Consider the following 25,969-nt stretch of genomic DNA (forward strand, 5'->3'; position numbering starts at 1 on the left):
TACGTTCGAGATTTGGATCCCTGAATCACATCAAAAAGATGGATGCTGAATATTTGCACATTGCGCAGTAGAGGCATTGGTGAAAGTGTATCCGGATGATTTAGCGCCTAGTCTTGGTAATGAGTTGGTTGGATTTGTGTCTTTGATTGACTCATACAAAAAGGAAAAGGACTATGGAACAGATCAATTACCGGAACTATTTTAATACTAAATTCTCGAAAATCAAAATTTCAGAGCTACATTCCCAAACCTCGAAATTGCATTGAGAATGTATTTGGATTTGACGGTAAAAAATTGCAATTGTCAAAAATGAAAATTATAAAAAATAGGCACGATGGGACAACACCATCTATAGAAGCTCTCTGCTGAGCATTGAAAGCTATTTACTCCCGAGAACTGGATTTCAACGAAACCATCAACGATTTGTCGGTAAAAAAAGCTCGAAAGGTTCCGTTCGTTAACCCTAAAATTTAATTTCAGATAATTCTATAATCCGTTTATATTTATATGAGAAATCCACTTGGTTTCACAAGAAATTATTTATTGAAAAACTCGAGTGAGAAAAAATTGTATACTTTATTTTGGAAATAATTTGGGCAAGGGCCCTCCGCTCCTTTATTGTCCCGAGCCCTCTGGACCTCTCAATCGGGCCCTGAAGCTTGAGCTGATAATTTGTAAAATAGGGATTGTATAATCTGGGATTTAAAGTAATAAATTATAAATTCTTTAAATTTAACAAGAGAATAATTTTGAGGGACTTACATACATAATTTTGTTTTATTTTTCTTTCCGATACATAATAAATTGTTTTTGCGCTTTTTACGTAAATTTAAAAAGAATAATTTAATATTTTATACATCAATTGTTCATAATTGCATAAAGACATACATTTTATGCTTATAACCTAAATCTAAGTAGAATGATAAAACTCCAGTAAGACCATTAAAGTTAATCATCAAAGTCTTCAAAAATAATTTCACAATTTGGCTTCCTGGCCTTGAATTGCTCAATGCCCTCTTGAGTAACGCCAGATCCTGTCACATCCAAATAAACCAATCTCGGCGAACACTGAGCTAGATGAAGCAAAGAGTCGTCTGTAACTCGCTGGTAATGTCTTAGATACAATCTTTCAAATGAGTTATTATTGGGTCGATCACCGATACGTATCCAAATGATATTTTGATCAACTGGATTGGTGGGGCGGCCGAAACACGATACGCCTCGATTAGATATCGGGGATATTTGAGACTTCTGTGGCAAGAAATGTCTACCATCGGGACCTGTTTGACGATAAATCATATCCCAAAAACTGCTAAAACTCCCTTGTGGATTGTCGGGGTGCCGAAGTCTTCTGAAATCAGTATTCAAGGACCCACAAACTCCGTATACCATTCTTGTGTGGTTCTGCAAATCAATACTCATTAATACATTTGCCGGTTCTCTTGGGTTTCGTTGCCTTGAAGTACTTGGTCTAGCATCATCTTGGTCTTCTGCTGGCGGTTCGGCACATTCAGCAGTGTCGCTTAAAGTGGAATTAAGTGAAGACGATGATGAGCTGGATGATCCTGAAGATGAAATACAAGATATAAAATTCGAAAAATGGTTCGATTTGACCAATTGGTCTAAGGAACTTTTGCTATCTTCAGCTACTTTTTTCCTTAAGCGAACAGGACACTGCAGAAGTAGTTCCTTGAGTGTCAGAACAGCATTAAAGCACTGTAGATCAGAGTCTGTGATTGGTGTGTCCCTGACGTCAAGGTGCTAAAAATTAAGTCAAATTTGTATTGTAAGCTGCTTCATAAGCAATAAAATAAAACAGTTTATGGCAAGTAAACGGGAAAAGCAAGCTTTTTGTTTCACATTAGTGTGCCATGACTTTTGTTTTGTAGCAAAAGACTTACTTCCAATTTTTTGAAACCAAATCGTGAGGCCATGCTTCCATAAGGGACGAAGTCTGATAAATTCTGACATCCTCGCAAACTTAAGAACTTCAATGATGGACACTTTGAAAAGAGCATAATATCATACGGGTGAAACCATGTGCACGATTCTACTCGAAGCTCCTGCAGTAGACAAGAAAAGAATCATATGCATAAGTGTATTTCAAGAATATCACTAAGGCAATCGGTTATAGGACTTTTCGTCAAGAATTAAAGAACCATATTTTGAAAGATTTGATGAGATTTTTTTTGTCGAATTACAATCTTACCTCTAACCAGAGCAATGATTTGTCTAGTTTTTGAAAGACTGTCGGTGCGTTATCAGGCCAACGCACATAAACATCTCGAAACACCAACCGCCTCAAGTCCTTGGGAAAGTCTTGAATTTGAATCTACCACCAAGGAAAAGACAAAACTGAATTAGAAAAACTATTGAATCAATTTTAATATTACGGCCGAAAAATCTATGAACACTGACTGAAGCTCTAGGTCAGTGAGATTTTCACATTTGGGTATGACGAGCTTAAGAAGACACTGCTTCTCGTTTTCATGGTTGATATCTCGTTCTTGTCCAGCTTCTCCCAGAAATCCACTTATTTTGATCGAATTGGTCTTTTTATGAGCTCGTTCTAAAATCTCTCTCAGGGAATCAACAGTCTTTCTATGTGCCAATGTGTCAATATCTCTCCAAAGACGGTGATCTTGCACTATTCCCCAAAAGCGTCTACATGTCCTGAAAGCAAGGGTATTTTATGTATCAATTGGAATTTAAAATTGGAATTGGGTAAAACATACTTTTTTAAAGCATATATTGAAGGCGTATTCAAATGTTTGAATATCTCAAAGAGAACTTCATCACTAAATCGTTCCAAAGTAAAAACTTCGTCCAATTCTAGGTATTTTACTGCAGGTTGGTCGTCGTCATTCGATGATGTAGAAAGTTTTCTTTTCTTGCCGAGGGCGACGATTGTTTCTGGGGAGGTGGGAGTTTTACATCGCAAAAAGTCTTGCGAATTTTCCATTTTATTTTTTGATTTTATTTGGATTGATATCGTTAAGTTTTGTATTGTTAAATTCGTATTTTTAAATTTATTTCTTCTGAAGGGCCAAAAATAAAAACAACAGAGAAAAATTAGTCTGTGTCAAACACAACAACTGACAGCAGACACAGCAGAAAGATGGCGGATGAGTTCGTTCAGTGCTCACAACATATATTTAAGGGTATGCTTTCACATGTTATAAATCCGATATTAAACGAAGTAGTTTTTGAATATATCTCGAAATGTTTTCACCAATGAAATATTAGATATGGATTGGTAGTCCATTCATATTCCGATATAAAATCTCACTTGAAATTGTATCCAACTGCTTTACCTCTTGTAATTTCGAAAGACAAAATAGTAATTAATTTGAAAACGAAATCTAAATAAGATTTTTTTCAAAGAAACTAAAATCATCCATTATTTTGGAGTTTAAAATATGGAATGAAGATTTAGTTTCAAATGTTTCTCCAACTTACTGCTGAATCTTCAAAAGAGATAGTAGTGTTAAGTATTAGGTGACATTGAGGCGAACTTTAAGGAACACTAGGTCCCTCGAATGAATGTTCTCAAGGAACAAAAAGCCAAACTTTTTTCAAAGAGTAGTCTATTGGTTGCTTTGTTGTTGAACAATCCGTACCTGTAGTTGTTTTGTCAAAAAATATTGTTTCAGTGTGATTGAAACAAATTATTGAAATTTGAAGCAATGATTTAGGATCAACAATTGTAAGAAGAAACTGTTAAATTTTCCATTTACCAATATTGAAAAGAAAATGTATTTCTTTAAATCGCAAAATAAATAACGAAGGAAATAACAATTAATTATTTGTAGAGAAATCATGCACGTTGACAGTTCCCGATCTGAGTTGTGGATGTCTAGTTACAATCTGAACGTTTAGAAACTAAAACAGTTTAAGATTGTTGACAATAGTTAGAAAACGAACAGACTACACTGCTGCCAATTGAACACAGCTATGCACTGCCCTACCTACTAACTACCCTACCGATGTTAACAAATTTAACACTGTGGTTGTGAGACGTCAAGTCTTCAAGAAGTGTCAAGTGTCAAGTTCAGCAGCATCCATTTTACTTTGTGACAAAAGAAGTAAAATTAAAAATAATTGCTGTTTTAATAATTTGTTTAAATCTTTCTAACAAATAAAATAAACAAACAAATTTTTCAACATGGCTATGTCCAAAACCACCAACACTTACAACAGACAAAACTGGGAGGACTCGGAATTCCCAATTCTTTGCCAGACGTGTTTGGGTGATAATCCATACGTTCGCATGATAAAAGAGAAATTCGGAAAAGAATGTAAGATTTGCACGCGTCCCTTCACTATATTCCGTTGGTGTCCTGGTGCACGGATGCGCTTCAAGAAAACTGAGATTTGCCAGACTTGTGCGCGTCTTAAAAATGTTTGCCAAACCTGCCTTCTTGACTTGGAGTACGGCCTACCCATACAAGTTCGAGACGCTGCTCTCAAGATCGTCGATCAGATGCCACAGAGTGACGTGAATAAAGAATATTACATTCAGAATATTGACAAGGAGCTTGCAGACACAGATGGCACCGAAGCCGCAGGAGCAGTTGGCAAAGGCTTGGCCGCCAACGAGATGCTTTCGAAGTTGGCACGCACAGCTCCTTATTACAAACGGAATAGGCCCCATATTTGCTCGTTTTGGGTTAAGGGTGAGTGCAAACGTGGCGAAGAGTGTCCCTATCGTCACGACAAGCCCAACGAGCCAGATGACCCTCTATGCGAGCAAAACATCAAAGACCGCTACTATGGCCGTAACGATCCAGTGGCAGAAAAGATCATGAAGAGAGCAGCAACACTTCCAACGCTTGAACCCCCAGAGGATAAGAACATCACCACTCTCTATGTGGGCAATCTGAGTGAGGACATCACTGAGCCGCAGATTCGCGATAACTTCTATCAGTTCGGTGAGATTCGCTCTGTTGCGCTGGTCCCAAGGCAACAGTGTGCCTTTATTCAGTACACAAAACGTTCATCTGCGGAAATGGCCGCCGAGAAGACCTTCAACAAGCTTGTGATGCACGGCAGGAAGGTTTCTATCAAATGGGCCCACTCGCAGGCAAAGCAGAACAACATGGCCAAAACAGACCGCCGTTACGACATTCCGGCTATACCCCCAGTAGCTCAAGCTAATCCGAACGACTTTTTCAACTTACAGCAAGAGGTGACCGTACTTCCGCCTGGTATGAAGCTCCACCAAATACCCCCAAGTCTTATACCTCAGTCATCCTTCCAGATGTATTCTCAAGCCGCGGCGTTCGCCGCCCCTTACTCATCAATACCTGTCCCTTCAACGAGTTCATCTGCTCTTGAGTCTATTCCACCACCACCAGGTGCTCCGATGCATTATCCCAGCCAGGACCCATCACGACTGGGAGCCGTAAAAAAATAAATGTAATCGCAATTATAGAAGAAACAAAAATAAAAGAAACACAATTTTTTTCGACTATTTGTAAATGCGTTTTATTTGTATAAAAAAAGTATGTCCTTCCAGTTGGCGAAGGTGCTGACAAGTTGAAGAAAAGTGGAAGCTAAAAGAAATGTGGGCGATCTAGAAATCAAGATGATCAGTGTGCAGAGACAATTCTTTAGCTTTGTTTGGCGGCACTTGGACACAATATTTATTGCAAAAGCTCGGCTTCTGATTGATGAGGACTTCTCTGAGAATCTCTTCACTTGAAATGTTCTTCTTGCTGATTACTAAGCTTCTGGCTTCACCTTTTCCATGACTTGATGATTTTAGGGCCATTTTCCCGGCAATTCTGTCAAAGAAAACAAAATAAAAGTTAAAATAAATTGTCTATAACTTTTTGAGATCAATCCTTTAGCTGTAGCTTCTAGGACTTTGTTACTATTTTTTTAATTTTAAGAATAGTGAATTTGATTATCGCAGTTGTGCTTTGGTAGGTTTTCGGGATCAAAAAGTACACAGAGCCACAATTAATACTTCTATATGTACAAAATGTGCTTCGTAGTCATCAACTTTGGGAAGTGGGTCGTGCGTTGGAATAAGTATCATGATTTGGCTTGGCAAAGTCTGTGTAGTTTTTTTCTGAGCCTTTGAGAGAGGTGGGGTGTTGAAAATATACACAAAGTTTTTCACATTTTAGTGTCAAGGACATGACCACTTCATATCAAAAAATCAATGTTATAAACAAATAGGTTGAAGACGTTTTTCGATCAACTTTTCTCGTGATCGAGTGATCGTAATTTTGATGTTAAGGGTTTCCTAGATGCAATTGCAAATCAAAAGCATTCATAAAAGCTCAAGTAATATGGTTAAACTGTTTAAGAGGAGGAATGCAACTGGCTGTTTCACTAGAGCGTACCACGGTACAATAACAGCAAGAAGGGAAGACAAACAACTAACGACGATGTTCGAGTGTTGTAATTAAGTTTATGATGTTATTGTCACCAAGCATCTTCAAAGCTCTTCTTTGAATACCTAACAATAGGCAAGAGTAAGTTTCTTGAGCGCCAGCATTATGATTGCAGTTGTTCTCAAGGTTTTTTTTTTTTAAATTGTCTCAGAATACCCGAGGATATGCATGCATGCACAAGAGAACATTGCATTTTCAAGGCATTGAATTTCACGCGGTTTCTTATTCCTCATTGCGGAAAGCTGTGCAAGTTAGACTATAATTAGCTTATTACTTTAAGTCGTTGCAGTTCCACAACTGAAGAGGAGGGATGTGGTTCTGGGAACTAATATGAAAAGCTTAAGGTACCATCATGATCAGAACAGCAAAAAGGATTTACTACGAACACATCCTTGGAAATTCTACATTTGGAAAAAAATTATGGAATAACTTGCGGAAAATCGGCATAGGAAACCCATGTAAGAGGTTAAATAACGGCATTGATTGTGATGATTTTCATATAAAATTCACCACCTCACCTCCGTCCCTGGATGTAACTTCAGCTATTGATTCTCCTTGATGAGGAATTAACTGGTATAAACAGCTACTTCAACTTTATTAGAATACAAGAGGAAGATATTGTGGAGGCAATAATATCCATCAAATCCAACGCTACAGGCCTGGATTTAATGGAATCTAAGTTCGCTAAACTGTTACTACCATATTTACTACGCTATATTACTCATTTATTTAATAGTAAACTTATAACATCTAAGTTTCCAAAAGAATGGAAGAAGGCCAAAATTATTCCCGTCCCTAAAAAGCAAACAGTTACTGCTACCGAATATCGGCCCATTGCTATTCTTCCGTTTCTTTCAAAGGCGTTCAAAAAGCCTATTTTGAAGCATATACAAAAATACCTAACAACCAACAACCTGTTAGGTTCCTGTCAATCTGGTTTTCGTCCAAAGCGCAGCTGCAAATCAGCCTTACTTTTCGTGACTTATAAAATAAGAATCGCAATGGACAATGATTATATGACACTGCTAAAGCTCTCAGACTTTTAAAAGGCCTTTGAAACTGTTAGCCATCCAATTCTGTGAATTCTGTGTAAAAAGCTGGGAAGAACTTTTGGTTTTTCCTTGAAATCCTCTAAGCTTGTTCATTCGTATCTTAGAAGACAACAATTCGTGGTGACAAGTGAACGTTCTTCTTCCTTTCCAAATGTCTTAGCTGGAGTGCCTCAGTGATCTATCCTCGGACCAGTCCTCTTCTCACTATGTGTAAACGAGCTACCACATTTTGTTAAAAATTGTATGATTCATCTTTATGCTGATGATGTACAGCTCCTAATAAGTCGAACCTTTGTAGCAAAAAATGATGCCGTAGATTTAATGAATGAGGACTTGCTCCTCATTCTGCAATGGTCCAAAAAGAACCATCTTTGCTTTAATCCTCTCAAATCAACAGCTCCTCCCATCTATCGCAAAACCTTTGATTTTTCGGTCCAAAACCCCTTAAAGCTTGAAGGCGAAGTCATTGGCTATGGCAGTACCGCCAGAAATTTAAGGAACATTTTCAATCGTACCCTTACATGGAACGACCACTTTAATAATGCTATTGGAAAAGACTTCTTCGTGCTCTTCAGTTCACTCGAAGTTTCATCCCTACTAAAACTAGATTGCTACTTCCCAAAACTCTTTTACTAGCTGTTATGTTATATGCATGTGAAGTGTTTTGCAACTTGGACTCTGTCACTAGCCGCAAATTAAATGTTGCATATTATAACATTACCCGCTACGTCTATAATCCGCGACAGTATGACCATTTGAACTTTGCACAACGTACATATATCTGACTGTAGTCTTGACAGTTTACTAAACTTCCAATTGGTGAGCTATCTGCATGAAATCATTCAATCTCAACAACCGGAATATCTACATAACAGGATGAACTTCCCTAGTTCATTAAGGTCTTTTGTTTTTATACAACCTCGATTTAAATATCTCATTACAGAGCGTCAATTTTTTGTCCATGGTACACGCCTTTGGAACTCCCTGCCCACCGCGATGAGAAGTATAAGAAGCGTGAATAGGTTTAAATCTTTAGTTTTCGTTGATGATATTTATTAGGTAAGTCCTCATCTTTTTCATTTTAAATTAATTTAAAGACTGCAAAACTTTATATATAGACTTATGTCCTATTTTTTAAGCGATTTTAAAATAAATACTTACAAATACAAATATTATCGTCAATAAAACAAGTAATTGATTAGAAGTTGCGGACAGGAAATTTTCCCTTGGGGCAAACCAAATTTTTGTTGTGGGTCTTAAACTCCGTCCAAAACAATTCGAAAGGAAGTTCTAATCCAACAAAATAGGAATTCGTTGTAACCAAAAGCACGTATTTTCGATAAGAAAGAAAAACGTCAGACGTTGCAAAACGATGTAATAATTTGTTACACTGTTTGGTGAGATAAAACATGAGATCACCAGTGAACATATTCCTTTGAAAGCCAAACTGCCGGTCATTAAAAAGTCTTCGATCTTTGAAATTTTTTTAAAGCTGTTAATTAATCACCGTTACCATGACCTAGAAAAGAGGGACTCAAGTGCAATCGATCCATAATTAGAGTGGTGAGGATTTAATTGTTTTTAGTACATATGGCCTGAAAATATTGTATTTTCTATCTACTCGCAACGAGACCTGAAGAGTTGCATAGATGAAAAACTTTTTGTGTGTGTTGAGATCTTAAGGGCTGGCTACGTGCGATAAAAAAAAAATTGGTCTCAAGTCCAAGTTTATTGACAACGAGAGTAAGAACTGTGGAAGATGGACAATTCCTCATGTTATTTAGAAATAAATACTAACAAAATTTGACTGCCTGTCGGTCGTTATCTTTTGGTTTGATACTGTTAACCCAGTTAAATTTTGTAATAGAATACAACTATCCGCAGCGTTGGCGTCCATATGGCTATCGAGGAAGCATAGTGATCAGTTAAAGATCCTGAAATTAAATTTTGAGACTGTTGTAGGTGGCCCTCTCGTATTGCGAAACAGCTCTCTTAAGAAAATTTGCAGATATAACACAACATTCAGATGTGCCTTGAGAGGATAGAACAATAATAGTTAACTTATCAAGGTCAGAAGTAAGGAACAAGTCAAGTGTGTTTTCTGTTTGAACATTAACGTCCGATATTCGAGTGGACTCAACAATAATCTCAGCAATGTTATAACATTGGCACTTTATCCCCTCAAATATACACAGTGCTACACAAACGTTTGCGTACAACGATGAAATAAGTAAAGAGAGAACCATTGCTCGTGAACGGTAAGTGATATATTTTTTGGTAAGTATGTTTTAAAAATATTTTTCAAAAGATCGGTTTAGTTCAACATAAATTAAATATTTTCATTTAAACAGAGAACGAAAAAAGTTATAAGATTCTTTCCACAAAAGTTGGCGTACAGCTCTAAGAGCAGCTTTATTAATTTTTGTATTAATATTTGATCTTTTAAACGGTTTGCATGGATGCAACACGTATCTCAGTGTAAGAATTATTTTTATTATTCTAAAGCATGTTTTAATTTGGCCTTATTTCGAATATCGTATTTTATTTGAGTGCAATCCCACACATGTACGATTGGGTGGAGTTCTTAGTTGAAAAATAAATTAGTTGGCGCAACAGTCCGCTGAGAACTAGGGCCTAGTTGCTTACAACTCTCAACCATTCCTGTGTGTGGGTTATGTTGTCAGTAATGAAGAGGAACTACAGTTTAAAGCCGAATCCAAACATTACAAGAATTACTCTTGGAGGGTTTGTCAATTCTTCGCAAGAGGCATTACCCCTTTCAGTTTCATTTTATTGTTATAACTGCTCAGTAAGATACAATATCTTTTAATTTAGAGCAAATATCAGTACATAGTTCTTTCTATAGAATATAAAATATTATATGTTGCATACATTAAGAATTCATTTCATATTCAGTAAATAAATTTGTTGGCGCAACAGTCCGTTGGGAACCAGGGCCTAGTGACTCACAACTCTCAACCATTCCTGTGTGCGAGTACTGTTGTCAGGGATGGAGGGGACCTACAGTTTATATGCTGAATCCGAACGGCTGTTTTGAGAAAGCACTTTTTCATGACAAGAATTACTCTTGAACGATTTGTCAATTCCTCGAAAAAGGCAGTACCCGCGAAGATTATTTTTTTTTTTTTTAAATTAAGGTGACACAGGCAGGGATTGAATCCAAGACCCCTTGCATGACAGTCCAACGCACTAACTATCATGCCACGGGTACTACTACTACTATTCAGTAAATAATAAGTTAATTAATTGATAATTTAAAGGAAATACAAATTGAATATCAAAATAAATTCTAAGAAAGGAAAAATAAAAAAAAGTTCAGGATTATGACACAATCATCACCACCACCATCAAGATCATCACCATCATCATCGCCCCTAAATAATGCATCAAGTCGCATTATAAAATTCTTTTAACATTCTACTAAATTGAGTAGTGCAGATTACAATTTTTAAATGAGTTGGGAGAGAGTTCCATAGTCGAACAGCATGGACATAAAACTGGCGCTCAGATACAAGATATAAGAAACGAAGAGGAATAAGATTTCCAGACCTATGAGATCGATTGAATTGAATTCTGTTAAAAATATATTCAGGTTGGCGAATTTGTATGATATTATGCAACAAGGAGATTTTCGAGCGTCATATCATGCATTGACTTCGAATAACTAGATATGTGGTCCTTCTTATTCCGAAGACATACCGTGCTATACTATTAAAAGCTACATTAAGTTTGTTCTTTTGTGCATAGTCACAATTGCAATAGGTTTCGCAACGAAAAAGTAAAATTGGAAGCTACAACGTCTTCGCCATATCATTCAGCGGAGTAATATGGTGGGTAGCCCAGAGTAATCATATACCTTTCCTAAAGTGAGTCTTATATGAATATTCCAGGTCAGAGTACGATTAAATGTAAGCCCTAGATTTTTTGCAAAGTCTACAAACTCAATCGGGGTGTTGCTCGTGTAAAACACAGGGAAATAAGATGTATCTCTGAGTGTTCTTGATATAAGAATGCATTTTGATTTTTTGGTATTCAGACAAAGATCATTTTGCTGCGACCATATTGCAATTTTTTGCAGATCATTATTTATTTTATAAATACCATTATCAAGCATTCCAATAGGAAAACTGTTATATAATTGTACATCGTCTGCGTACATGTGCACAGACGACTTTAGGGGACAGGTAGAAAGATCATTAATGCACACTGAGAAGAGCAAGGGACCCAGAATAGAACCCTGGGGAACACCTCTATGCACTGGAAGAGAAGATTATACTGTTCACAAAATCAGATTGCGATCTTTTAGATAGGTATGAGTAAATTAATTTAGCTGATGACGATAAAAAATTAAATTTGTTAAGGAGCTTTATGCATATATTTTTATTTACCATATCAAAAGCTTTTGAAAAATCTAAACGAATAATTAGGGTTAGATTGTAATTATCAACTGCGTTTATTCCTACAGTAACGTCAATTAGAGCTGTTGTACAGCTATGCTTAGCTCTAAAACCAGACTGATAAGAGCAAATCAGTTTTTGTTCGGATAAAAAACAGCGTTTATGTTTGTTCATGATTTTTTCCAAGACTTTCGAGATAAAAGGTAAGATTGCAATTGGTCGAAATTCATCACAACTCCGATTTTTCGGTATTGGAATGATTTTAGCTTGTTTCCAGGCTGATGGAAACGTGCCTGTCATAAAAATACTGTTAAAAAGCTGGATTCTTGCCATCAATCCCCTCAGAGTTGGATTTTATTGCTATCAAACTTTCAAGTACACCTGTTTCCTCAACAACCGAGAAATTAAACTTTGACATTTGGTTGTCAACCGAAACAAAATTCATTTCGCTATCATCAACTATATAGCTGCGACCTAAACTATTTAGTTCAGTGAAATTTTTGTTTAGAACTTCGCCGTCAACGTTAGATAAGTTATTGTTATTTGTGAAAAAACTTTAGATGGCACAGGCAGGGATTGAGCGCAAGACCTCTGGAATGACAGTCCAACGCACTAACTATCACGAAAAGGGAGTGTGTGGTATTAAATAAGAGTCACAAACGAGCATTATGTTCGGTGTGTTTGCGGTCATTAGCTTGCTGGAAGAAGAAGTTGTATGAAATACCCAGCATCTCGGCACTTAATTTTAAATTTCTTTTGAAGGTATCAATGTACACAAACTGATTCATAATTCCTTCGAAAATTTCCAGCTTATCTACCCCTAAGACCTCTACCACCATGCTTCACAGTCTCTATAGTGCATTTTTGATTAAGGGCATCATTTGGCATTCTCCACACCCAAAGGCGACCGTCCGACCCAACAATTTTATACTTGGACCCGTCCGAGAAAATTACCTTTTGCCAAAAGTCGGAAGGCTTGTTAATGTACTCCTTGGCGAACGCAAGTTGCTTCTATTCTTTTAATTTTGTTCACTTATGGCTTTTTTCTGGGCTTACACGACTTAAATCTATTTCAAACTATGGTTCTTCGAACCGTTTTTGGGTGCTATTTAGTGTTGTAATACGTTTCTAGTTCTAGCTAGCTGATCATCCTAGTTACAGGACAATCTTTGTTTTACTCACGGTTAACTCTTTTTTCTAACTTTTTTTTTGTTTTAATTTCTGGAAACCCAAAAAAACATCAATACACTGAATTGACACATTTGGAGAATAGCAACGTACTGCTAGTTTGTAATGAAACATTTTTATTATCTGTACGAACACTTTTGTGTTTGTTTAAACAAAAATAAAAGTATTGACTTTATTTTGAACTAAATCTATTTATATATGTACTCAAACTATCGTGAAGCATTGTAAATACAAAGTAATGATGTACACACAATGCTTTTTTGATTTTGACAGCCACCTTTACAGAACTCTAAAGAAAATTTTTAAGTAGTGCCCAAAAACTTGTATTTATGTTAACTTATCTTTTGGGCATCGAAGCTATAGACACAGATAATAAATTTATACAGATGTGTCATCCCAGCAGGAAAAAATGAAACACATTTTTCTCTTAACAGACAAGCCTTAACAGACAAGAGCTTTTAAAAATAAAGCTGAGAAAGCTCTTTTTGCCATGCATGTTTTTTTTTCGTTCTAGAAACTTTTCTCTTCTCATTTGTTATTTTGTTTGCCAACGAATACAAAAACAAAGTTTGGTCCGTTGCAAACAAATGTACGTATATATTTTTTTTATGCGCGTTTTGGTGCGTAAAAGAAGAAAGGGGTGATAATGATAATGTTGGATCTTGTTTTTGTTTATTTTTTTGTGAATGTCGATTGTTAGTTGTCCGGTAAGTAGAATAGAAGAAGTTGTTTGTATGTATTGCTATAAGAAAATATCGTGTAGGCAAGTGAATGTGCAGATGATTTAGTTTCTGTGTTTTCTAATTTTAACTTCCCATAGGAAGTTATTGTAATGGGTCTGATTTGTCAAATTGAAATTGACTGGATCGCACGAACCTGCTCATGTATCCAAAGAGTCTGTTTAAATATAAAAAGTAATAAATTTGTTGATCATTAAATATTATTAAGACAGTATAATGGCTTGTGCAGAAAAAAAAATCGGTTCATTAGTTCTGGAGAAAACTTAAAAACAAAATAACGGTACTTTTCTGGAGAAATACAAAAATATGACAAATCGAAAATCTAAAATAAACATGTTACAGAAAATTAGTCGACTTAAAAAGAGTAAAAAAAAGGCTTTGGTCTGATGAAAAGAATTCTCTCGAAAGAGAAATCGATTTAATGGAAGGTATAAATCAAAACACCAAGACTTTTGCGAAACTTATTTTATCGCGAACGTTCGTCCTGCGGTTTTAACTTTCTCAGAGATCAACTTGGATTACACTTGCCCAACCATCTTCCTAACATAGACGTTACAATATACCTATAAAATTTAATTGAAGTCTCTAGCGTTATTGGTTCGTAAGATATTTAGGGTTAACCAAAAATTTTCACCTTTTGTTTTAACTCATATTGTAAAAAAAACCACCCACGCAATTTTCTTGAGATTCCTTTCAGCATCTTTCTACATTATTATCAGTATAACAAAATTTGAAGTCGATATCTTTTCTGGTTCTTGAGCTATGGACAGCAAAAAAAACGTCGCGAACGTACGAACGTAGGTACACACGCACAGACATTTTCCCAAAATGGAGAAATGTCAAAACTTTCAATTCGACAAATCGGACCCATTACAATAATCAAAAAGGAACACGTTTTTTTTATACAGTTATGTCAAGGAAACATAGAAATCAGACAATACAAATCTACAGGAAGACCCTTATTTGAACAGAAAACAGTACATATTTCATTTTTTGCTGCACAAAATCTACTTGTCCATTTTTGAGGAAGTTATGTATATTTTTGAATAAAAAAATAAGATCATTTCTTTTTAAACTAGAAAAAAAATATTATTTTAATTGTTGACACAATACCTATGTACATTGAGGTACATACATGTACATTGGACATATGTATGTAGGTACCTCATCATCCAATTGACACCAGTCAACAACAATCCATTACGTTTAAAAACATATAAAACAGAAAAATGTATTTGTGGAGATTTTACAAAATTGAAGAAAAAGATGAATTCATACAAAATAATTCACATGAATGCACGCAACTAGCATTTACATATCCGATAATAAGAACTCGAGCTATAAAGACAACCTTGTCCTAGCTTTGTTTCTATTTCCAAAGACAACTGTAAATATTTTTTGTTTCTCGTCGTCGACAAGCGATCAACTCTCCTGCACCTATTTTCAACGCATCACCACCAGCCACACCACAACACAAAAAATCAAAATAAAACAGTTTTGTTTTCATTTGTGAAGAATGATCTTGGTGTATTATGTTTTACTGTGCAGTGCATTAGGATTACGAGAGGAAAAGAACATACAAAAATGATTTCAGATTTTTCTTTGCCTTAGTTTTCATTCATAGTAAAGAAGACGAGCAACATAGCTTTCGTGTATTCATTTAGTGAATGTGTTGAACTTTTTGAAAAAGCTCTTTTTTTGGTTGATTTCAGTTTCATATATCATTTCTCGCCATAAGGGTGAGACATCTGTATATTTATTATCTGTGCTATAGATATTAATAACCGTTCGTGAAATGTCATTCCAGTGCCTCTGAATTTCAGCGAATAGGTTACGTTTGAACTTAAAAATGTTGCTCTCAATTCTTCTCTTCAAATTTTTACACAGGTTCTCTATTGGTGTTAGGTCTTGGGATTGAGCTGGCCATGGTAAAACTTCAATTTTTTTCTGTAATCCACTTTATGGCCAACTTCGACTTGTGTCTGGGATCATTGCCGTGTTGGAAGTTCCATTTTCCAATGGACATAAGGCAGCATGGTGTTACAAAGATGTCTTTATAGTCTTCAGACTTTATTATGCCCTACACTTGTTGAATCTGCCCGATTCCTTAGCCAGAGAAGCGGCCAAGACCAAAATTGAACCACCTTCATGTTTGACCGTCCTTTAAGTGTATTTTTTTTGATTTATTCTCTCATCTCTCGGCCTCCTGAATGCTGTTTTTCACCCGATCCGTGCATATTGAACTTTGATTCGTCAGAAATCAAGAGCGTTTCCATATTGAGGATTCCAATTGAGATAAGTTTTTGCAAAAGCAAAACGAGCTTTCACATTTTTTTTTAAGTAAATGGCTCTTTTGCTATCTGAAAACCACGCAATCCGGCCTGCAGTGCGTGGCGTCTGATAGTTGATGAGTCAATTGCTAACCTTAGTTCAATCCTTACTTCCCTTGATGATGCCGTGGGGTTTCTTCGGAAGAAAACGTGGCTGCGGATTTAGAATCCACACACTTAGGCCAAAATAAAAGGCCCATTGTGATACCACATGAATCTGGAGAATTAATTCTTACTAGTCGAACCATTTTGAGCTTTTTATAAAGCGAAGGATTATCAAAAGAGTAGTCTCCCAGATGATATTTTCGTCTTCGAGCAGGGCAAGTGCAGAGAAGGTGAGAGATTGTTTCCTTTTCTTCTTCATCCATACAGCTCTTGGAGAAGTCATTTGAGGCTACACCAAGTCGTATTGCGTGTCTGCCTATAAGACAGTGTCCCGTTAGGACACCTATTAGGGAGCTAATTTGGAGTCTGCTTTGTGATAACAAGTCTTTAGAGCGCTTTAGGTCCAGTGAAGGCCATATCGCAAAAGCTGTTTCTTTTAGCATAAGTTTACATGCAGCTATCGGTATAACTATCTACTCCCTTTCAGGTGAAATAGGCATGACGGTTCCATTTTTAGCGAGTTCATCGGCTCACAGTTTCCCGTGATGTCTCTGTGGCCTGGCACCCAACATAGGTGAATGTTAAATTTCTGCGCCATTTTCATAAGAGACGATCGACAATCGAGGGCCGTTTGGGATTAAGTTGAGACACCGTCAAGATATTTAATAGCAGCCTGTCAGAGAAGATGCGGATATCAGAAGTTGATATCACGTTTTCTCTTAGCCAGGAGAGAACCTCTTTGATCACTTAAATTTCCGCTTGGAAGACGCTACAATGATTAGGAAGGCGGAATGAGATGCTTAGATTAAGCTTTTCTGAGTACACACCACTACCACCTCTCTCATTTGTCTTGGATCCATCTGTATAAAAATGAATACTTATGTTATCCAGGAGTTTTTTTGTCTCCCCATTCATCTCTGGATGGAATGGATACCTGGACGTTTTGTCCAAATAGGGGTTTAGGAAGAACTATCGAATACTCCCTAGAGCAAAAGGAATATACTATGGTGGCCTTCAACAACGTTGACCCATCCGCTATCGCTTCTGCTATGACGACCCTAAACGTCGAATACTCAATCTGTGAGTTGATTAATCTAATGCTAAAAAGCAGGATTATCAACTCTAAGTTGGGGGATTTTTGCACAAAAAGGTCTGTCAGTAGAGGCACTCCGCAAGACGGTGTTCTGTCCCCTTCCTGTGGAACATAGTGGTGACCTTGAGAGGGAAGGCTACAGAGTGGTTGCATATGCCGATGATGTTGCTATCGCCGTCACAGGGGAACATCCTAATACACTGAAAGACCTCCTCCAAAATGCACTCAATATGCTCACTAGATGGGCATAGTATTAATCCTCAAAAAACAGACCTCGTCCTTTTCACACGGAAATACAAAATCCCAGTAATTGCACCTCCTTCAATAAAAGGTGTACCACTAATTTTTATCAATGAAGATAAATATCTTGGACTGACATTGCACACAAAATTAAGTTGGAAATCTAATATACAGGAAAGAGTTAAAAAAGCTACACCAGCTCTTTTCCTTTGCAAGAAAGCCATAGGAAGCAAATGGGGTTTTTAACCTCGCATAACCTACTGGCTATACACATCGGTCATCCGGCCAATACTTATGTACGGAGTTGCAGTATGGTGGACTGCACTGGAGAAAGTCACATGCTACGACAAACTCAGCAGAGTCCAACGCACTGTATGTCTCTGCACAAGTGGGGTATTGAGAGCCACACCCTCAGCAGCGTTAGACACTCTCCTCCATCTGACACCCCTCGAAATTTTCAGTAAACAAGTGGCAGTGATAGTGGCACTCCATCATTTTGAACCTCTTTGGTTCTATACCAAAGTACATAGACTGCGTTTATACATACGAATGTTCGTTTTTTTGATAGGCGGTGACAGTCGCAAATGTTTTGCACAGTACTATATGTATATAATAAATAAGTTTAAATCTCTTTCAAGATTTCCGTCAACGAACCAATTTTGTCTCCTTTTTTTATTTTGATACTTACTCATGAAGTGTAGCTCTGTCTTCTTTTGTGAATGTTGGTTCGAAATGCAAATCTCTTATATCGTCCGACTCGAGGTAGTTGTACAATATTTGTTGAAAATGTTTTCGGTCGATTTTGTTGTTGGAACCCAGTCCGGAGCGGTTACTCTTCAAGAGGTAACTGAAAATAAAAATTTAGACGCTTTTTATGATTCATATGTACAAAACTAACCCAACAGGATCCTCACGGCCTTGAGTGCTGGAACCTAACCCACCACCTGACCATCCCATCATTTTCATCATTTTGTAGCCAATATTCGAGCTGTCGATTTTTTTTTCTGTGAGTTCAGCTTGCTTGACATTGGCTACGATTTGATCATTTGATTTGTTTATATTGATGCATTCAGCGTTCGGATTGAGCTTTAAGGGATGTAAGAATATTTAAAATACATAAACATTTAAAAATGCGTATTGTTTGTAAAAAAGGAAGAGGTTTTGTTTTGTGATTACGTTGGTACATTCTTGTTTCGTGTTCGGATGCTTGATTGTTATATTAACTTAAATCTACGTTTGAAAGCTTTTAAGAAAAAATCTTACATACCTTAATAAAGTAGCAGTGTTTCCGGAGGTCACTCATAGCCGTCTCGAATGCTTCAGCTTTAGCAGTTTTTATATTATCACTAACTGCTTTTGCGGCCAATTGATTTCCAATGCGTATTTCTAGTTGTCTGAAAATTCAATTAATGTTTTTTAACTTTTAATCGTAGTCAAGAATTGTACTCTTACTTCTTTCCATTGACATTCGTCTCTTTTTCGGTGACTTGAGTTGAGCATTTCATGCCTGAAACTTGTAAACAATTTCTCCCACCGATTAGGTACACAACAAATTTGCCGTACTTCATATTTTTCATGAGATTGGCGCTTTGTTGTGTGCTCTTGTTTATTGAAGGATCATCGGAACCTTTTTGTGAGCTATTATCTCCAAATCCTTGTCTTCTCTTTGCTTCCCCTTTCCTGTTACTTGACTCACCTGCTACTGGTTGTATTCTTCTTACTAAAAAATACACCACAAAAGATATATCAAAGGAAAACATTAATCTTGCCCGATAAAAAAATACACTCACTGTAAATTATAATCTAATTCTTTCGTCTACCTTTGGCCCTGGCTTCGGCAGCATCGGAAGCTTTAACGAATGTCCGTTGGAGTTTTTTCGAGCGTTCGGCGCGGAAGTCTTTTGCTACTTCTTGGGATAGTTCTCCGACTAGACGCATAGTTTCGTCTGGATATTTGCAGCCCATGAATTCGACATTTGTGAAGACCTGTGCCAGGCAAACAATTTCATCTTCAGTGAATTTGTGCTTGTGGACTTCCATGAAACGCTTTCTTAGATTCCAATGTTCCTCGCTTTCGTGTTCGGCTTTATAATAATCGACATTCCAATTTGTGTTGATAGACATTATTTTTAATTTAACAAGTTTTTTTTTATTGCAATAAATTTTATAAAAGTAATTAAAATTTAAAGACGCTCCAGAAATGTGCTGCTCTTAGTTTACTTTCAATTTTCAATAATCACAAGTTGGAACGTCAAACTGACATATGATAAATTGGCTAGTTTATGTTTCTGAGATCTTAAAAATTTGCGTGTCATTACAAATATAAACAGAATTTCTCAATTTCCCTGTTAGAAATCTCAGAACAGAATTTGTATGATTTGATTTCTCAAGAATTCTCTTTCGACGAATTCAAAAAGGATAAAAAGAAATGCAAAGTTAATTTGATTGCGAGATGAGATAAAAAAAAATGAATTGTGTTTATATTTTATTCTCCTGTAATGTAAATTCATCTGAGAAAATTCTCATACATCTTAGATTTATAAACGAGCCAAATAATTTAAAAGGCTTCAAGAAAAACACTTTGCGTAGGCACCGTTAAGGATTGTCATCTACTAGTTAGCTTAAAAATGTTGAATAATTGCTTAAGGTCCTTAAATATAGAAAAATATTAATATTGTATTATTATGAAGCAATTTTGTGTACGTTCACCGTAGCCGCAATGTGCCGTTATAGCGGATTTTTCAATAATATTGAGTGTGAATGTCATGGCGTTCGCTGTGTGGCACGTAGCGCCATCATGCTGGAACCACATGTAGGTCATATGGTTCAATTTGGGCCATAAGAAATTAGTTATCATCGTTATGTAGGACTTGCTGTTGACGGTGACCGCCTCAAAAACGTAGGTTTCAAAAAAGTACGAATCAATTACGCCGCCAGACAAAAATCCACACCAACTGGTAATTTTTTGGGGATGCATATTTTACTTAGTGAACATCTCGTGGGTTGCTGTAATCCTTCCTATGTATGGCAATTTTGTTTGTAAACATAGCATTTCAACAAAAAATTCGGCAATGCGAGCAACGTTTGCGTTAACGAACACTCATTTTGATAATAAAGTTTTATCATTTGAACGTGCTGTTTAATAGTGTTAATCTCCATGATGGTTTGGCATAAACAACTGAAAAATAACAAAAGATTTGACGGATGTCACCAAAACAAAATAGCTGCCACGCGCGCCAAAATGTACTCGTGCCAGTTTAAAAGTCATATATGTCATTTAAAGTCAAAAAGAAACTGGAAACTGCAGGATGTTATAGCCGCTTTTAATTATCATTAATTATCCATACGTGATATCTCGTTACACATACTACAACAAACATCTGTGATCTTGTTTTCGGGGTCAATTTCAGAAAATTAAAAATAGTTTTCATTATGAGAGGTAGATGGGCATTTTTTCTCTGAAATGTAATGGTATTGTGAACTGTAGTTATGAGAAAAGAAATGTATTATTTTTAAAAAGTAAACAAACATTAGAAAAAAGAGACAGATGTATGAACTTATCTTTCTTGAATCTACATCGTTTTATTTTTAAAGGATGGCCCATATGTCATTGGCGACAGTAAAACGCAGCTAATGTCACCGAAACTTATAGGTGTCATCCCGTTTAAGTTTTCGTATCAGTGACATACTAGATAAGGACTGTTCATATTACTATAGAAAATTTATTTCAATTATTAAGCTCTTGTAGGTTTGGTGCAAAAGCCACAATTAATTTTAAAACCTCAAGGTCCAAAATATATAAAATACAAAAATCATGTTACAAAAATTTCTACATATTTTCGTTAACATACAAAGGGCCTGTAGAGTTAAATAATAGATATAGACGCGAAGTTGATATTACTTAAAGTATTATATAAAAAGTTGGCATTGACCCTTAGACAGTTATTTTTATTAAGACTTTTCTTATGTCGATTTCCATTGAACCACATGAAATAGACGGCCCGTCGCTACTAAAAATCAATATTTTTTGGTTCCAATGGAAAGAAAAAACGTAGCAATATCTTTTTGTAAGTGTATTAGTGTAGCAGCTGTCAGAAGCATACTAAAATATTTACAGTAATAATCCCGAATTGATGTTTCCCATGTCGGAAAGAAAAACAGCACAAAAAACCGAAAACAAACAATTACCAAAAAGTAAAAATTTTCAAATGGGATGATAACCAAACAAAATTTTTGCTGCATTTGTATGGAAAATATATGGCTTCTGTAGGCCCCTTTGGGCAATTCAAAAATAAAAAAATGATGTGGTGCTTCATCGCCGAAAAAATAAGCTGAATTCTCTTCAATTATTTTTTCCACAAACAATAATTTCATTTGACGTTTGCAAAACTGTCAAGTTTTTAGTATGTGTTCAAATGAGTGTGAAAATCTGTGTAGATTCTTCTCAAAAGACGAATTCAAAACGAATCAATTCGTCGGGAAAAAACATCAATACTTTTCCCATTGGAAAACGTTTAAGAAAAAAATATTGCCGGCCCGTAGACGGCACATCAATATTTTGGTTCAATGGAAAACCACATTAGTCGAATAATTTCAGAAAAAATATAAACATCGTTGACACCTCAAACATATAAACTGGCCTCTTACACTATATTACCGACCAAATTATGAAAACCTCTCACAGTCAGTTTCACATATTGTAAACAAACAAACAAAGTTTTGTTAGCTAAACAAAAAAGAAAAAGAAATTAATTTATTTTTATTAAATGTCTGACAAAACTCAACCACCCATTAAACGCTACCGTCGGGAAGAAAAACATTCTTCCGACGAAGACGATGGCTACGTTCCCTACGTCCCCGTAAAAGAACGCAAGAAAAATCAACTCATAAAATTGGGTCGTATTGTACAGCTGGCTTCTGAAGCTAATGCTCCCAAGTCATCCAGTGAAAATGAAAACGATGAAGAGACTCAAGAAGAAATATGGGGTCGTAAATATAACATTAGTCTTCTCGATCAACACACAGAACTAAAAAAAATCGCTGAAGCAAAGAAAGTCAGTGCCGTTGAAAAGCAGCTCAAGGAAGAAGAGAAAATTCTTGAGTCTGTGGCCGAAAAGAAAGCGCTGATGGGTGTCGCTGAATTGGCAAAAGGTATTCAATATGCGGATCCCATTAAAACAAGTTGGAAACCTCCGCGCTACATATTGGCCATGCCCGAAGAAAAATACGAAGCTATTCGTCGGAAAATGCGTATTTTGGTAGAAGGCACTGATATTCCACCACCCATTCGTAGTTTCAAGGAAATGAAGTTCAATAAGCACATTCTAAGTGGATTGGATAAGAAAAATATAAAGAAACCATCCCCCATTCAAGTTCAGGGAATCCCAACAGTTCTATCAGGAAGAGATTTGATTGGAATTGCTTTTACTGGATCTGGTAAGACACTGGTTTTTGTTCTGCCACTGATTATGTTTGTTTTGGAGCAGGAGGTGCGCCTACCATTTATTAAAAACGAAGGTCCTTATGGATTGATTATATGTCCCTCCAGAGAATTGGCTAAACAAACTCATGACATTATCGTGGTAAGTACTTCAAGATTTGAACAAAGTTGTAACGATAATTTTAAAACATACTCATACCAATTAAATTTTTTAGTATTACTGCCAACAACTGCGAGGAAGCAACCTTCCAGAGATAAGAAGCTGTCTCGCTATCGGCGGGATGCCAGTTTCTGAAGCTGCTGACGTGATTTCGAAGGGTGTTCACATTATGGTGGCGACTCCCGGTCGACTTATGGATATGCTCGACAAGAAAATCGTAACTCTCGATGTCTGTCGGTATCTATGTATGGACGAAGCCGATCGTATGATTGACATGGGTTTTGAGGAGGATGTCCGTACAATTTTCTCCTTCTTCAAGGGACAACGACAAACTTTGCTCTTTTCAGCAACTATGCCAAAAAAGATTCAAAACTTCGCTCGCTCAGCATTGGTACAACCAGTAACCATTAATGTGGGACGAGCTGGAGCTGCTTCAATGAATGTTACCCAAGAAGTAGAATACGTCAAGCAGGAAGCTAAAGTAGTGTATCTTTTGGAGTGCTTGCAAAAAACCGAACCTCCGGTACTAATATTCGCCGAAAAGAAGCAAGACGTCGACTCCATTCACGAGTATCTTCTACTTAAGGGCGTGGAGGCTGTAGCTATTCATGGTGGCAAGGACCAAGAAGAGCGTTCGAGGGCAGTTGAAGCATTCCGCAACGAAGAGAAGGATGTATTAGTTGCCACTGATGTCGCCTCAAAAGGTTTAGATTTTCCGAATGTCCAGCATGTTATTAATTACGATATGCCCGACGACGTGGAGAACTATGTCCATCGTATCGGTCGTACTGGTCGATCTAATACCAGGGGTCTATCTACAACTTTTGTCAACAAAACCACCGAACAGTCTGTGTTGCTTGATCTCAAGCATTTGTTAATTGAAGCCAAACAACTGGTGCCGCCATTCCTAGCTGAATTATGTCCAGAATCGGAGAAATATTTGGACCTTGGCGATTCACATGGGTGCAGTTATTGTGGTGGTTTGGGACACAGGATTACTGATTGTCCAAAATTGGAAGCCGTTCAAAGCAAACAAGCTTCAAATATTGGTCGACGAGATTACTTGTCAAATACTGCAGCTGATTATTAGATTTTAATTTTTGTTTTTGTACAGATAACAGTTTAAATGATCTTAAAATAAAAGGGTATAATATTTCCATAACTGAAAAGCTTTTCCGAGGTTAGTTTCAACCTTATTTTGTGTAATTTGTTTTCTTTGTCAAATGATTTGTTTAAAAAAAAATATGATTCGAAAATCGAAACGAAATTTCCCAATTTTTTTTGAGTCGTGTTTATTTCCTGGAAACTTCCAAAGAACATAGTTTTTGATTTTTTAAATTTACACTCCTGTTCTATTAAAAGTTTGTTTGAAAACGGATGTTCTGAGATCGCAAAGAAATAGAAAAACCCGAAATAAAAGAAGTTTAAATTTAACCAAAATGCAGTCTTAGATTTTTGAGTCCAAAACAAAAAGATTCAAAAATATAATCTCAGGTAAGTTTTGACCGAAAATAGGGAAGGATTTAAGTGGTGATAACGGTGCACATTGGTATTAGGTTAGGTTAGATTGAAGTGGCGGCCTGTGACTGGGATGAAGTTGGACACATTTAGGCCAGTTTAATGTTCTATTATTATACCACATTTTTGTTTATGTTGGGCGTACTCTAAAGGGGTTATGAATACCCTTATAATGTTTAGGCACAGTGCGAGCAATTAGAAAAGAAGGATATGATTAGAAACGAGAAACCGATGAATCACACATTGTTGAAGATAGGCTAAAGAAAAAATCCATGTGTTTTACAGTACGTCTGAAATTGGGCTCAAGGGAAAACTGATGAGCATTCCCAGAAGTAAGGGTATTACTTTATTGCTGAATTCTTTAAGGAGAGGAATGCAACTGCCTATTTCAAAGCTAGTGAAAGAATGATTATAGTAATATGATTGAGATCGTTAAATTGTTATAGAAGAATTCTCCTTGGTAATTCTTGCTAATTCTGGAGTTAGGACATGTACAGAGAAGGTGAAGAACTGTTTCCTCCTCTTCTTCATCCAAAAATCAGTTGAGAAAACGCTTAGCCTCGGGGCGTGCTTTCCTTTTACAAAGTGCCCCATTTATAACATCGATTATCGAGCTTATATGCGATATGCTTATTACCTTTAAATATGCCAGATGTTTTTCGTGACTTGACACGTGGTGATGTTATCCCAGATGATGTTTGCCTCCTTCATAGCTTCTTGCATTAGCAATAGTATATGTAAATGCAGCTATTGGTCTACCAGGATTATCCAAACGTGGTAGAATGTGCTGCTCTGTACCTTTTCTGGCCAGTTCATCTATCTAACAAGTCCATAGAATGTCTATATAAGCCAGATCCCATCTCCATTAGAAATGATCGACAGTTATTGACTGGCACTGGAGTTTTTAGGTACACAGCCCAGAGGATTTGATAGCGGTCTAACTATCTGGGAAATATATCAGATATCAGATGTTGATCACGTTTTCTTTAAGCCAGGAAAAAGCTTCTTTTAAAGCTTTAGAGAACAGAAATCCACTAACCCCTTCATTTGTTTAGACATAAAGTTCTGAACATCAAAATCGGAGGGAAAAACAGAGTTGGCCAAAATATTCCATATTCTCGATGTGCGGTTTAAGAAACAATCTCTATACTTAACAATAACGTCGAAATTGAGCTCAAAGGAAAACTGATAGGAGTGAATTATTTGAAGGTTGGAATTTAAATGGCTAATTCGATATAACTTTGTTTGTAAAAATATCAATAAAACAACGAAAGGCATGAA

General features: G+C 36.5%; 4 protein-coding genes across 4 annotated transcripts; 2 read left to right on the plus strand and 2 right to left on the minus strand.

Annotated features, from left to right (window-relative positions):
• Nucleotides 1-731: 731 nt before the first annotated feature.
• LOC129941911 (uncharacterized) lies at nucleotides 732-3,099 on the minus strand. Its single transcript, XM_056050678.1, has 5 exons — nucleotides 2,736-3,099; nucleotides 2,394-2,673; nucleotides 2,210-2,332; nucleotides 1,902-2,063; nucleotides 732-1,761 (listed from the first exon to the last, which is right to left on the minus strand). Exons 1-5 carry the CDS (start codon nucleotides 2,960-2,962, stop codon nucleotides 949-951), a joined length of 1,605 nt encoding a protein of 534 aa, XP_055906653.1. The 5' UTR covers nucleotides 2,963-3,099; the 3' UTR covers nucleotides 732-948.
• A 916-nt stretch (nucleotides 3,100-4,015) lies between these two features.
• LOC129939247 (pre-mRNA-splicing factor RBM22) lies at nucleotides 4,016-5,473 on the plus strand. The gene has a single exon (XM_056047195.1). The coding sequence runs from the start codon at nucleotides 4,166-4,168 to the stop codon at nucleotides 5,414-5,416; it is 1,251 nt and encodes a 416-aa protein (XP_055903170.1). The 5' UTR covers nucleotides 4,016-4,165; the 3' UTR covers nucleotides 5,417-5,473.
• Nucleotides 5,461-19,801, minus strand: LOC129939246 (uncharacterized). Its single transcript, XM_056047194.1, has 6 exons — nucleotides 19,391-19,801; nucleotides 19,023-19,290; nucleotides 18,838-18,964; nucleotides 18,469-18,656; nucleotides 18,259-18,417; nucleotides 5,461-5,786 (listed from the first exon to the last, which is right to left on the minus strand). The coding sequence occupies exons 1-6, from the start codon at nucleotides 19,692-19,694 to the stop codon at nucleotides 5,576-5,578; spliced, it is 1,257 nt and encodes a 418-aa protein (XP_055903169.1). The 5' UTR covers nucleotides 19,695-19,801; the 3' UTR covers nucleotides 5,461-5,575.
• Nucleotides 19,802-22,243: 2,442 nt separating this feature from the next.
• LOC129941542 (ATP-dependent RNA helicase abstrakt) lies at nucleotides 22,244-24,332 on the plus strand. Its single transcript, XM_056050215.1, has 2 exons — nucleotides 22,244-23,152; nucleotides 23,226-24,332. Exons 1-2 carry the CDS (start codon nucleotides 22,337-22,339, stop codon nucleotides 24,258-24,260), a joined length of 1,851 nt encoding a protein of 616 aa, XP_055906190.1. The 5' UTR covers nucleotides 22,244-22,336; the 3' UTR covers nucleotides 24,261-24,332.
• Nucleotides 24,333-25,969: the final 1,637 nt, after the last annotated feature.

This window comes from Eupeodes corollae, chromosome 1 (assembly GCF_945859685.1).
Source record: "Eupeodes corollae chromosome 1, idEupCoro1.1, whole genome shotgun sequence".
Lineage (NCBI taxonomy): Eukaryota > Metazoa > Arthropoda > Insecta > Diptera > Syrphidae > Eupeodes > Eupeodes corollae.

Coding starts and splice junctions, on each gene's coding strand:
- LOC129941542 (XM_056050215.1), top strand. CDS start 22,337: ATGTCTGACAAAACTCAACCACCCATTAAACGCTACCGTCGGGAAGAA. Junction 23,153..23,225: donor AAACTCATGACATTATCGTG/GTAAGTACTTCA, acceptor TAAATTTTTTAG/TATTACTGCCAACAACTGCG.
- LOC129939247 (XM_056047195.1), top strand. CDS start 4,166: ATGGCTATGTCCAAAACCACCAACACTTACAACAGACAAAACTGGGAG.
- LOC129941911 (XM_056050678.1), bottom strand. CDS start 2,962: ATGGAAAATTCGCAAGACTTTTTGCGATGTAAAACTCCCACCTCCCCA. Junction 2,064..2,209: donor AATCATTGCTCTGGTTAGAG/GTAAGATTGTAA, acceptor TGTCTACTGCAG/GAGCTTCGAGTAGAATCGTG. Junction 1,762..1,901: donor TTGGTTTCAAAAAATTGGAA/GTAAGTCTTTTG, acceptor CTTAATTTTTAG/CACCTTGACGTCAGGGACAC.
- LOC129939246 (XM_056047194.1), bottom strand. CDS start 19,694: ATGTCTATCAACACAAATTGGAATGTCGATTATTATAAAGCCGAACAC. Junction 18,657..18,837: donor AACACTGCTACTTTATTAAG/GTATGTAAGATT, acceptor CATCCCTTAAAG/CTCAATCCGAACGCTGAATG. Junction 18,418..18,468: donor GGCCGTGAGGATCCTGTTGG/GTTAGTTTTGTA, acceptor TTTTATTTTCAG/TTACCTCTTGAAGAGTAACC.